Below are 13,698 nucleotides of genomic sequence, written 5' to 3'. Positions count from 1 at the left end.
CATGCTTTATCCAGTGAGGGGGCCCTCTTGATATTTTCACTTACTGTTGGACCAGCCTTTGTGGCATTTGAAACGTGCACTGGTGGCTCTGATCAAAGCACAATCCACATCAATATCATTCAAGCACATGTAACTTCGGTTCAGTGTGTGTTGTGCTCTGACTGTCCTTCAGTGGTCCTGTTGGCATTAACCTGCATGTTAGCCACAAAAGTTATTCTCCTTACATATGAAAGATTTGCTACCAATCCACCTAAGCCGTTAAAGAACACAGTAGCTTAAATACAATGCCTAGTTAGCACAATCATGATTTTCACTCCACACGTCATAAAACCTCTGCAAGTGGTGCAACACTCATTATAAGCTAATGTGTCATATGCGTAATCATAAGAACCAAAGTACAACCATGGCTTTAGCCACAGTCTGTCTTTTATCTGTCTCAGCGGCAGACAGCTAAGCAATCTAGCTCTTCTATCTAGATGCTGTGACTCATAGTGCGTGAGTCTGCTGTGGGGTCACTTACAAAATGCAGTATCAAAAAACAGCTTGGGCTCTCTCTATAGATCAGAGGGAAAGCAAACTTTATTATGACACAATGAAAACTATTTGCTCTGTGGCTCGTTATTTTATCATTTCCTTCAAATGTGCCAAAAGTGTATTTCTTAAAAGTTTAATAAAACTAAAATATGTTACACTCCAAAGACAAAGATAGCACCAATGCTAATTGCTCAATTTCACAAGTCTAGGGAGGTTTTTAGATCCCATTCAAAGGGACAAAAAGAAGAAGAATCTTTTATAATCGTGGGGAAAAAAACTGATGACACCAAGATTTTCATACGCTCATATGTATTATTGAAATTAAGGTGTAGAAATGGAACTTAAACTCTAGTGAAAATGTTCCTGTTTCTACACCAGAAGCACTGTCATTAAAGACAGACTCCACTTGGTTTCTGGCTGAATAACATCATTCTATGATTCTGGAAAATACCCTTTGTCAACTTGGTGAAATGAATAGGACAGAAAATGTTAAACATACCATGGGGGGCTTACAGCCACTTGTCGGATTTTGGAAACTAAGCATGTTAGCACCTGGTTAGTACTTGGATAGCGGACCGTCTGGGGATACAAGGTCAGATCGATCCCCAGCTCTTCCTGTGTTCCCTATGTGTCAAAGGTCAAGATGGGCAAGATACTAAACCCCAAGTTTTCCCTGATGTATCCATCGGAGTGTGAGTGTGTTATATAAAAGTGCTTATGTATAGATAAAACCACTGTGTGCATGTATGATTATGTGATTGACACTTAGTAGAAGAAAGTGCTTGAGTTCTCAGAAAGGAGTAGAAAGGAGCTATATAAAGCCTGGTCCATAACATCATAAACCTCCATTTCATCAACAGGTTAGGGATGCCAGTGCAAGATTGCTTCGAACTGTAAGCTCTCAGGCCTTTCATGCTTGGTTACTTGGTAGCTTGAAGGAGCAAAGAAAGAGGGCAGGGCGGGTGAGTCAATTAGTGTGTGAAATAGATATCCTCTGCTTTTTCCAGCCCAGCTCTGCCCTGAGCACAAAGTGTTCATCTGTCAGCAGTACCTAGACATGAGGAGAGTGCTCGCTGTTGTTTGTGCTAGCCTGGTGACCATCTCGTCTGATTATATGGTGCCTGTGACTGGAGGAGGACTCTGAGGTAGCCGTGTCATATCTCTATGGTGACTGAGAGCTTAATTCAATTCAGTGGGTATGACACACTAGTTTTTTTTCTCCCTTTTAACCTTCGAATTAAGATTTTCTAGAAGCACCCCAGTGCTTATCTTGACTTTTGGAGGTGATTAAAAATGACCATTAACACACATAAGCTTGTGATCAAACTTGTGAAATGGTGAAAAAGATGGGAAAAGTTTGCTTAAATGGCCTGTTTTACCCCAATGCATTAGATTTTTAATAACCCAAGATTTTGTGCCTATACAAATGGCAACTAAAATAATAATAATAATGATAAAAAACATTGGAAGATGTATTCTTTCCAAAAAGCACATGAACCAAGTCTCCAGGCGTAGTTTTGTGTTTGATCAAAACCACTTTGTAAGTGTTTATAGAGCCTAACTAGATGTGAAACTGTTGGAAATGTGGCAAGCAGCCTTACGATTTCAAATCCTATGATTTGCATAAGAAGATGCCCTTCCTTAGAAGGCAGCACTGTTGCTAGGTTTTATTTAAAAGACGATCAAATCCAAAACAAATGGTGCCGAAAAACCAACGACAGTGTTTTTAGGTATTTAAAGTATTAGTTTTTATTATGAAAGTCAAGATGTACATCATTCTTTATAATAGCTTATGTTTTAAGTGGTTAAAACGCAGGGCAGGTGAATGGAATTTGGTGGATAGTGAATATAGTGTTTGATTCAGTAGGTAGCAAATAGTGATTTGTCACAAAATTACATCTGAAAAGTACAAACCCATTTCCAAATAAGCTGGAACGCTGTGAAAATTGCAAATAAAAACAATGCATTGATTAGCAAATCTCATAAACCCATATTTAATTAACAACAGGATACACATTCAATGCTTAAAGTGAGAAAAATGTGGCATTTTAAGAAAAAGATATTAGCTCATTTTGAAATTGACTGCAGCAACACATCTCTGCATGACAAAAAAGTTGGAAGAGAGCCATGTTTATGCTGTGTAGCTTCCCCTAAGTCTGTAAACATGTGGGAACTCAGGAGAACGGTTGCTGGACTCGTGGGAGAGGAATGTTGTCCCATTCTTATTTGATATAAGATTCTTTGTCTTCTTTGTCATATTTTTGGCTTCCCGTGTTTTCAGACCGTGTCATCTTACTGACCTGTTGCCAAATTATCTGAAAAATGTCCCACCAGCTATTTATGTACCAGAAATTGTTGTAACTTGAATTTCGTTTGCCCTTCACCAACTTTTCTGAGACGTGCTGCTGTCACCAAATTCAAAATGAGATAATATTTTCATAAAATATTAAAATGTTTGAAATGTTTGTGAGCAAAACGGGTTTACAAGATTTTCAGATCTCATGAACCCATTGCATTTTACTTTTACTTGAATTTTACACAATGTCCCAAAATTTTGGTAACTGGTAGTTTGGTAACTACAGTAAATAAATAAGCTTTTCTTTTAAAATTGTGCCTTTCTCAGTAATTACTTATACTACTTGCAGGAGCATAAGGTGCTGTGAAAAGGTATTTGCCTCCTTCCTGATATCTTATATTTCTGCATATTTGTCACACTGTTTTAAACATTAGACAAAGATAACCCGGGTAAATACAAAATGCACTTTTTAAATGATGATTTCATCTATTAAGGTAAACTAACTAAATGCAACAAGGTCTTGTGTGAAAAACTAAACCCCTAAACCCAATAACTGGCTGTGTCAATCTTAGCAGCATGGACTGCAATTACACATTAGCAACAACTGGCAATGAGTCTTTCACATCACTGTGGAGGAACTTTGTTCTAGTCTTCTTTGCAGAATTGTTTTAATTAAGCCCCACTGGAATATTTTTGAGCATGAACTAATTGAGATGTTATGCCAAAACATCTCAATTAGATTTCAGTTTGGACTCCTTGTGAGCTCATTGCTCAGTGTGTGTATTTAAGCAATTCAGTGGTGTACTTTGGATCATTGTCCTGCTGCATAACCTCAGTGCACTTGAGTTTCAGGTGATGACAGGTGACTGTCTGCCAGGATAGAGTCTGTTTGGTAGAGAGTTGCCAAGGCCTTGACGCAGGAAAGCAGCCCTAGACCATCACACTACCACCACTGTGTTTGACTGTTGGTATGATGTTTTCCTTATGAAATGCTGTGCTACCTTTTACGTCAGGTGTAACAGGATGCAAACTTTTCAGAAAGTTCTGCTTTTGTCTAATCAATCCACAGAATATTCGGGAATCAAGATGTTTTTGGTAGATGTGACACGAGGTTTTGTGTTGTTTTTGGTCAGCAGTGATTTTCACCTTGGAACTCTGCCATGGATGCCATTTTTATCTAGTCTCTTTCTTAGTGTTGAATCATGAAAGCCTTAGAAATGACTTTGTAGCCCTTTCTAGACTGAAAGATGTCATCTAATCACAGTTAAATAATGATATATCAAGAAGGGGCAATTATCATTTGAAATAGGGTGAAGTAGGTTTGTATTTACAGAATAGTCAAGAACAGTGTTTAAAGTATTTTTTTTAACAAATAGTACATCAAAACTATTATCTTTTTGTTTTAATATAAAACATTGTTAATAGCCTTAAGTGTGTAAGAAGTGCAACTTAATAAATAGCTTGAGAACTTTACAAAAAGCAAAAAGCTTAGTTACTATCATCTAAAGTGACAAAACTAAACATCTAAAAATTGGTCTTTGCATCTCTGTTGGCAATTAAAAATGGGAAAACTTTCTATCAATAATGTAGGATTATAAGTAGTGCACGCACAGCCTCAGTTAGTGTCTTGCATGTATTATATCATGTTACACTGATACCTAACCATCTGTTACTTTGATACCTGAGAAAATTATTCATATCAAACAAGGATATGTTTTGCATCTTGCAACCCAAGTTGACATTTCTTACATTCTTCTTTTTGGCATGGTGTGATGACGATGCAACAAAGTTCCAGAGACACTAAAAATTGCAGAAAATGCGTCTTTTTGCCAATTTTGCAAGCACAGAGCATGAAACAAAGAGCACATGTGGGGAGTAAAAAACTGCGGCTGGTGACTGAAGAACAACACATTGCTGAGTGAACTGGGTTCTTCAAACGTCTGTGTCCAGCGGGGGAGGAAAATCGAGACACGGTGACAGAGAGTCTTGACTGTGTGTGGAGCTAATCCCAGTGTCTGAGTCTGTGTCTGTAATGTCTAGAGGGGACAGGGTGTGTTTGAGTTTCACTGTCTGAGAAATGCCGCACTGGGTCTCACTTTTCCCTTGGACTGTTATGGGCTGCTCCTCCTCTGTGCTGTCCGTGATTTGCAATGAGCTCAGCTGGGCGGCTAACTGCCAGCACTCTTGATCTTTAGAAACCAGTGTATTGTCAAAGTACTTTATCTGCTTGTCTATTTCAGCAGCTTGGTTGTGAATGGAAACACCGGTGAAGAGGCTGTGATTCAGTTCGCCCTGCAGCCTCTCGATTTCAGCAGTATAAAATGCTTCGTCTGTGTCAGCGGGGATCCAGGAACCAGCGGCCATTCCTTCCTGGTCTTCATCTTGAGCCAGAGCGAGGGTGGCCATCCTAAGCTCAGCATCAATTTCATGGGACAACTGGAGGATGAGTTCCTGGTGCCTCTGAACCTCCATGTCCAGCTGTACAACCCCATCGCTGGTGTACAAGTATTCCTCTAGCTGCTCCTCAATGTGTGCCTTGGAATTTGGACTGCAGGCCTGAGCCAAGGAACTCTCCAACTTGGTTTCTTGCTGGACTTGCAGCTCAATCCGCTCAATCTCCGAATCTAGCTCTCTTATCCGCTGGATCTGCTCTCTAATTGTGTGGTCCTGGTTGAGAATAAGTTGCACCATCTGGTCGATCTCCTCAGCACCTGGGGAGCTTTTGCTCTCCATATGAAGTTTCTCCAGCTTTCGGAAAGCTTTTTTTACCATGCGCTTTTGTTTTTCCGCTGGCAGAGACTGGGAATACTGAGCACGACCATGCTCACATCGCTTCAGCTTGGCCCCTTTGGACTTTCCACCTTTCTTAGCAGGCTGAGGCACGAAATCACTGGTTTTAACTAGAATAAACTGTACGAAGGGCCTCTGATCACCCCAAGCATACCACAGTCTTAGTATTCTGGTAAGAGGTGGCAAAGCTCTCTCGAAACCCTTCCACCGTTCAACGAGACAGAAGTCTTTGGGTTCTCCATGCAGTAGCCGCTTGCTCTCTGGGATTGACTTGTGATCGTCCAGTAATGCCTGAATCATATCTGCACATGTCGTATGCTTTGTTACTCCACAGACAACCTTCTCTTCATTGCAGACAGTAACTTGGATCTCCTTTCCTACCACAGGCTCTGCATCTTTTGTCCTATGCAGAAGACAGAAAAACAAAGGTTACAACTTTGGCTATGCATGAAAACTTGGAAATGCTTCTTCCCACAGTCACTAAAGTGCGACATCTGATTTTTGGGGTTTTCTCTGTTTTCTCTGTATTATTGTAAGTCTTGTGATTTGGTGCTTTATAAATTGAATTGGAATAAATTTTAAGTAATAGTAGTAGTGATGTTCACAAATTCAATTCAAGACACGTGCATTAGGTGATTAGAAATACTCCTTTCTAGACAGCAGTTCAACAAAAGGGTTAAAAAAAATGTAGTTAGATAAATACTTCATTGATCCCGAAAGGAAATTTAGTCAGCCATATTTCAACACACTTGCAGTCTGAAGTAAAATAAGTCTCTCTCTATAATACTTTAAAAGTTGTTTTCCTATTCTAAGTAGTATGTTTTTATGAATGCATCCTTATTTGATGGTTTTCCATTAGGTCAATGAGCAGAAAACTACATTCAGTCATTTTGTGCTTCCTGGCTTGATTCTATTACTGTTTCTCATCGTCTTACTCATCAGAGATGATCACTTAATGGTTCGGTTCTGAGCTATTTAACCTCAAGGCCCTCATTAAGTTTTTGCATGGATCGTAAAACCTGTTCAAAAATTGACCTCTGATGGACCGAAGATATTCATTTTTTACATGCTTAATGAACCACCGGTAATATTCAGGACCTAATATCCAGTCATTAAATGATAGGCACCGGCAATGCAGACGGCCACAAATAAGAAGATAACATCACCAGACATTTAAATTTGATTTCAGGATAAAGAATGATGTATCACTCTATTATTTATATGAAAGATAACATGTTAGGAACATTCTGCGATTCATGTGTTTCATTAGGGAAACTCTGACTGCCAAGTTTCTGTCTTGGTGAATTATTTAAAGTTAAATTCTAGTCTTCAGGGAAAAATAAGTGACACATAATACTGCTATAATTACAGACAGTTTAATCGCAAAGAAACCCAGAGAAAGATTATCCACATAAAAATCACAGACACAAAAAAGTAGAGGTCCTCCTTTGATGGTTAAACTGCAGACTGATTTTTGTGGGTTAAAGGAATGTTGGTCTGTGGTTTTTCAACCCAAAAGACAATACTTCTTTAATCAGTTCACAGTAATAGATCAGAGAAACGTTCTTCTAATCCTGGATAATATCACATTTCACTAAAAAAATAAAAAAAAGTTGAAAAAATTAGCCTTAAATAACAAAAGCAGATAACATCAACAAGGAAATCTGGCTGTAGCTCGTCAGGAAATTTGATATAGTGACACTGATGGGTAAAAAGAATGGGCCAACACACTGTATCACTCACTTGTCTGGAAGTGGGATTTTCATCTAATCCTTTTAAAATTATATCTCACTTTACCATCTAGATAAATCTGAAGTCTTATCTATATTTACACTGTGTTAAAACAGACTTTGGGATTAAAATCAAGTCCTTTGTTTAGCCTAGCTATCAAAGTTCAGTGTTGTTCCTCAGGTTGGTATGCAGCAACGTCTTCACATCTAAACCCTACATCAGGTACCTGCTTTGCCTTTATTTGTTCTGATAACCTTGGCCGAATGCAACTTATGCTAACTTACGTCACCAATGCAGGAGGAAGCAAAAAAACAACAACAACAAGCCACGTCCTATTAAGATGACATAGATACCCCAACCTGCATGACTAAGACATTATATATATTATTCAAAGGGAGAAAGAGGCTTATCTCTCAGTTTGTAGATTTGACAGACTGATACCATGATGTATTGGTTCCCACATAACACATGAACACCCAACTGGAGCATAGTGTAAACATCTGGTGAATAAGGTCTCAGGAATGCAATTCATACAGTGCAATAGGTTGGTTAATGGTTATTGAGACTCTTGGAGAAAACCGGAGCAAAGCAAATACTTGAGGTATGTGCAGGCCAAACAATTCCAACATGCCTCAAGCATTTCATAGACAACGACCCTTGTTGCTTTGACCATGGAATTTCCAACTTCACCCAATACAACACGGCCCCAGTGCTACTGCTGCACAGAAAAGAAAACAGGTGGTGTACACAGCTTATCTGACACAACAGCTCAACATCATAGAGCAGTCAATATTTGTTAGGGCAGTTTGAGAAAATTCAAAAAGCATGAACCATGGCAACAACTGTGGCAAGTTTGGGGTGTGTTTGAAAAAATCGTATATATTATAATATAATACATTATTTCACTTTTTAACCCATTACTTTTATTAAACATAGTGTAGTTGTCAGCTTAAATTAAAATGCTATGTACAAAACAAATTTATTTGGGTGAATTATGAGTGTTAAACCTGACTAATTATACATATTTTATTTATTACTGAAAAAAAATATTTAAAGGTTACTTTCACATACACAATAATGGGTCAAAACCTCTCCTATCAGTCTCAATTTCAAGCAATTTCATTATATGAGGCCAAAAAATATTTTGTGAGCCACTGTTATACTGTATTACAAGGATGAAAGAATGGCTGAGGCAAGAAGGGCAAGGGAACGAAAGAAGAAAGGTAAAGGAAAAGGGAACAAAATCATCATACATGTTCAGTGCAGCATAACTACACTACACATCTGTAAATACACAATACTTATATTTCCAATAAACCTGAACATGTCACATATTGTCCTCATTTCTAATCTTGCAGGTGAATAAACATGCTGTACATACACTGGCTATTTCAGAAAGGGTGACCCAAGCCCACAGCTGTGCAGGAAGACAGTACAGTTAGGCAGGGAAACACCTGTATTTGTCTCAGGCCACAATCACCAGCACTCAGGCAACATCCTGCCACTATAGTTTTATGCACTGTAGGAGGAAGGGGGGGGAAACAGATTCCATGTCGCTCACTGTGGTTACTTTTAATTTTCATTCTACTGTGAAGAAAGAGCTAACAGTTTCTATTATACATTATCACTGGAACACATTGGAACTGAAAGCAAATGATTTATTTGGACGAAAAAGAAATAAATATTTCATTTATTCATGAGAATGACTTTTATGAGTCTAATTTAGTTCCCAAATTAGTTAAAGGCATATTTATTGTTAAAGTTCTTTGATTGTTAAGGTGCAGATACACATGCTGCACCCTAACTAATGCCAGTGTGGATTGACTTGGAGAATGTCTAAACACTGTAGCGTATGTAATGCAGCCAAAATGGCAAAACCTCAATGATCCCCAGCAGTTAGTAGATGTGAAGTCTGTGTCCTGCTGTGGCAGAACTTTTTGAAAGCTCTTGGTGTCCTGCTTTGCATTTCTGCAGCTAACAGCATTACCACTTACATTTAAGGCCCCTGTAAGCCTCGGGGTTGTGAGTCAACTGCTAGTGCATCAAAATCCACATAAACTCCCAGCGATTCCTGGAAGTTTTCTGTCACTGACACATCCTTGTAAACAGTACCTAACTTGCACTTACAGTGCTCCTTATTGAGGAAAACCCCAATTTTTATCAGGGTACTTTAAAGATGGCTGTACACTAGCCCCTCAGCCTAAACGATAGCATATTTTTCTTTAAAGCTCTACCTCGTAGAACAATGATTCTTCCGCTGTGTTTATTTTGGAAAGAATACTGCAGGAATATGACTCCATTAATGGCAACTTGGATTGTGCTGGCTTAGCCTCACAGACATCGCCACTTTGACTTCCTGTACTGGCTGAAATGTGGTTAAACCAGAACTTTGCATTGTTTTTTGACAGCAAACAATTAGATGCGTGGCAAACTGTTAGGACTCTGACAAGAGATACACAAGTAGTGCATGCACTGCTGCGCTGATTGCATCGCACCACATACTTTATGAGGGCTGTCACATTGGGTGCCATTTGATATTCATAGCTTGGGATTACACTGCAGTTCCAGACGCAGCAAATGAGGGTGCCTTCATAGGTCACACCGCTGGGTGGTAAATGACAAAGCTGACACTGATAGTGTAATGAACTCAAAGCTAATGTGGAATTACAGCTTCAGATGACACATACTTTAAAGAAAAACTAAAATATTAACTCCTTATGTGTGAAGGCGGATGTTGCACGGCGACTGGCACAGGACAGGTTCGACTTTAAATTCACACTTGAATGAACCCGAGAAACCTGAGCAGACCCACTTGACCTCACCTTGAACTTAGAAGCAGAGATATCCAGTTAGAACTGGGACGTGTGGGAGGAAACAACCCACACGTCTAAGTTCAGTTTAACCTTAAATTATAGGAATTTCCGTACCAGCTTCTGTGTTGGATGATTACGTTACGGCTGCATTGCGGTAGCATATTGTAATGTTCATAATGACAACCTGGAAGGCATTAACAATTCCCACTTGTGTGATAAGTTTGCAAGGTACAAGTTACCACAGAGGCCTGTATGCTGGTGGTTTGAGCAAGTCATAGCAAATGACAGAGTTATAGCTCTAAAGTGTCCCGACATGTTTTGGCAGATCAATGACGAAAAACGGATGCAAATACGCTCAACAGAAACAAAGCTTTGATAGCATATAGGCAAACATGTCCTTTAGCCTCTGCTGTCAACACGTCTCACTATGGAATCGTGAGTATATTTGGATTTGATTATATTTGCTGTTGATAAGATCACAGGTTTGCTTTCACAGCTCAAAACAGTCTCGAGTGAAACTATCAAACTTACCCCAGATAGATTAGTTTACCTCCTATGCAGCATCAACCAATATAAAATTAAAATCTGTGTGAGTTATGCTAACCCCTTCATTTTGTTTGTGGTTTTCACAGCTGTAATACCTCATAATTAGCACTTAACACAAGGTTGATGGAAAAGTCATGAATTTTACTGGCATCTTGATCTGTTCAGGTAAGCCAAAGTACAATCAAATAAGTTAACATAAATCCTAAAATCACAAATGCCAACCTCAAATTAAAACCAGAAAAAAAGGCCTATGTACAATCCAATTGTCTTAACAACGTTTCTTACTTACTTGTCCTGATTTCATGACTAAACTAATGCTGACTGGAATAACAAGTTCTGATAAAAAGTTGTGGCTGACTGGATCAACTAGAGACGAAGTGAAGACATTTTTCAGCTGTATTTCCTTTAAAAGGAAACTGAATGTGCGCTGCAGGATATGACACAATGCTATGCAGACTCATGACCTCTGCACTTTTTTTTCCTTCAAAAAAGTAAATGTCAATAATAAGTGAAAGGGGACAATAAAAAGCTTGCATTTGCATTTCCTACACTAATCAAAGCTTCTCTTTCTTCGAGACCAACACTTGTAGTTTATCTAACAATTTACTGGTGTATATAAAACAATAGGGGTTTACTAGAAAAGGTAAAATATAGAAACCCAAGCCAAAACAAATAAATTACACTAGTCTAAAGTATCTACAAAATGTCTGTTTGGCTTGCATAACACAGAGAATGCAGAAGAGAAGCTATTGAATGCTGGACAGGAGACGTTTCCTCTTGTTCTTATCTGAGGATGAGAATGAGGGATTGCTGAGGAAATAACGTGACTTTTCTATCTGGATATGTTGATCTCTGGGAAGACTCCTTCCCTGATAGGCATCTGTGAGCAGAGACACAACACACCCCGTTTTTTCCTTTCCTATGTGAAATCGCCCACCCCTATTATCTTTTGCCCACAGGAAGTATCTAAATCACCATAACAACCCTTTCTCATTAAAAGAAATGACTTCCCCTGTCCTTTTTAAACACAAACTGTCTTTTTTTATTGCTTTCTGCAGCCTACAAATTTGTATTAATCTAGCAATGTTAAAAACTAATTAACACAGTGCTATATTGGTGGCTTAGTGCAAGTGGTCACTACATTGCTTTGGTCACATAATTCTGAGGCTTGTATTTCCTGTTCGACATAAGACAGTTTGAAGGAACAGACTCCCTGATTTTAGTATGGAATATTCCAATGTTTTTTACATTCACCAAATCAACGTTAATGTTTTCTTATTTTGTGAATATTTTGATGCTTCGGCTTGCTCCAGCTGCACATGTTGTCAACATCCAGCTTAAAGTTTCACCTCGAGTAGGAGCCGGTCTCAGGTGTCTCCGAAGTGAAGCGTTTGACATGTCTACAGATCTAAACACTTGAGATAATTATAGGTGCCTCGATGATAATTACTATGCAAGAAAAAAAAATAAGACAGCCACTGGAAACAACTTCAGTCAGACTGTTTGAAGTTATCAAAGATAATTCATCTCAGCTCTGTGTGATGTGAAAATGCATCAATTCTGCTGATGGTGCCTCTGTCAAAGTGTTGTAATTTAGCACTGTACTTTACCATACCTCTCAGCCTTGTTGCTGTGTTTGGTGTTAATTGAGAACCTTAATGAGTAAAGCTAATTAAAACACTTTAACTTTTCTTATCTTGGTCTTGGCAGCAAGGGATTCGATCATGACCTAGATACTCAGAAAGAGAACTATGTTTACCAGCTCTGCACAACAAAAGTCTGTAGTCAACAAAAGAAGCAGAATGTCTACACCAATAACAGACGGCAGCTTGTGGCTCAGTAACTCTACTTTCCTCCTTGCCTTTACAGAACTGTAGCTGGACCCAGCTGCAGAGAGAAGCACATCAAAAGGCCAAGCTACGCTCTTAGGGAAATTGCAAAAAAGCAAATTATGGTAATACTGATGACATGATCTCTGCTACTTTGTATGTGTACATATATGTGTGTGCGTTTATATAATAGCAGGAGAAAGTCCAAACTCTTACAAGCTAATGTACAGTAGGCCTGCAGTGTCGTAAACAAACAATAAAGACCACCACTGAAAGGCACATCACTCATTGGCACACTGATAAAATCGTTCATGTATAGTTACATTAAAAATGTAACATGAAATATCTGAACATGTGCACACACGGACAGGTTCGCCAAAAGTGGCTTTTAATTAGCAAGATTAATATATATTACTCCCCAAACAGTATTAAAGAAGCTAAGAATGAATTTATTTATGATAGTAAAAACCTTGATGAAAATAAGGACACTCAAAATCTCATATTCCACGGAAGTGTATATTATTTCCTTGGAATTCAGTATGGGGGTTTGCCAATTTTTCTAACAGGACCGAGCAGACATCATTTTTTAAAGACAATAATAATAGTCAAGAAGATAATATACAGAACTAAATAAACAACTTAACTCCGTTTTATTTTGTGCTGCTCATTCGTGGTTCGATGCGCGCCGAGTTGTGCGTAAATCGTCTCCCTCACGCAGTTCATTGTAACGTCTTTTTTTTCTAATGCTCGAAGTTGGGGGAAAACACACTCAACAGGTTTTAAGAAAGCTCATACTCATCTGATCAAGTTACCTGTTTTTCAGTCGGGCTTTAAGGAAGTTTTTTCCAAATGGAGCCATGACTCAGGAGCACAAGAAAACAGACCGGCGATCCAAAGTGAGTTACAGTCCAGGCATGGTAGGACGTCGGACACTTATCGGAATGTTTCAGAAAAGTTGACGGGTGTCCCGGGTGCAACTCTATCCGCCCCATCCGAAAAGCGGAGGGAGGTGTTTCCTACAGCCAAACGAGATTTAATGGTGAAACTCTGCCCCCTTCCACCTGCAGGAACAACCTGAACCCAAAGACTAAACGAAACACTTTCTTCAAAAAGATACTCAGCTCTGCAGAAATACGAAATAATGTAACAATTAGAAAAC

The 13,698-nt window shown here is 38.8% G+C and overlaps 1 protein-coding gene across 1 annotated transcript; it reads right to left on the bottom strand.

Moving 5' to 3' along the window:
• Nucleotides 1–2,601: 2,601 nt before the first annotated feature.
• rassf9 (Ras association domain family member 9) lies at nucleotides 2,602–13,520 on the bottom strand. The gene is made up of 2 exons (XM_003449194.5): nucleotides 13,352–13,520; nucleotides 2,602–6,023 (listed from the first exon to the last, which is right to left on the bottom strand). Exons 1-2 carry the CDS (start codon nucleotides 13,396–13,398, stop codon nucleotides 4,763–4,765), a joined length of 1,308 nt encoding a protein of 435 aa, XP_003449242.1. The 5' UTR covers nucleotides 13,399–13,520; the 3' UTR covers nucleotides 2,602–4,762.
• Nucleotides 13,521–13,698: the final 178 nt, after the last annotated feature.

Source organism: Oreochromis niloticus, linkage group LG7 (assembly GCF_001858045.2).
Source record: "Oreochromis niloticus isolate F11D_XX linkage group LG7, O_niloticus_UMD_NMBU, whole genome shotgun sequence".
Taxonomy (NCBI): domain Eukaryota; kingdom Metazoa; phylum Chordata; class Actinopteri; order Cichliformes; family Cichlidae; genus Oreochromis; species Oreochromis niloticus.
This window is presented reverse-complemented; position numbering and strand designations above follow the sequence as displayed.

Bases quoted from the DNA above. Each gene is read 5' to 3' on its own strand.
- rassf9 (XM_003449194.5), bottom strand. From the start codon at position 13,398: ATGGCTCCATTTGGAAAAAACTTCCTTAAAGCCCGACTGAAAAACAG. The intron at 6,024-13,351 runs GTAACTTGATCA...TCTTCTGCATAG, and splicing joins AAAGCCCGACTGAAAAACAG to GACAAAAGATGCAGAGCCTG.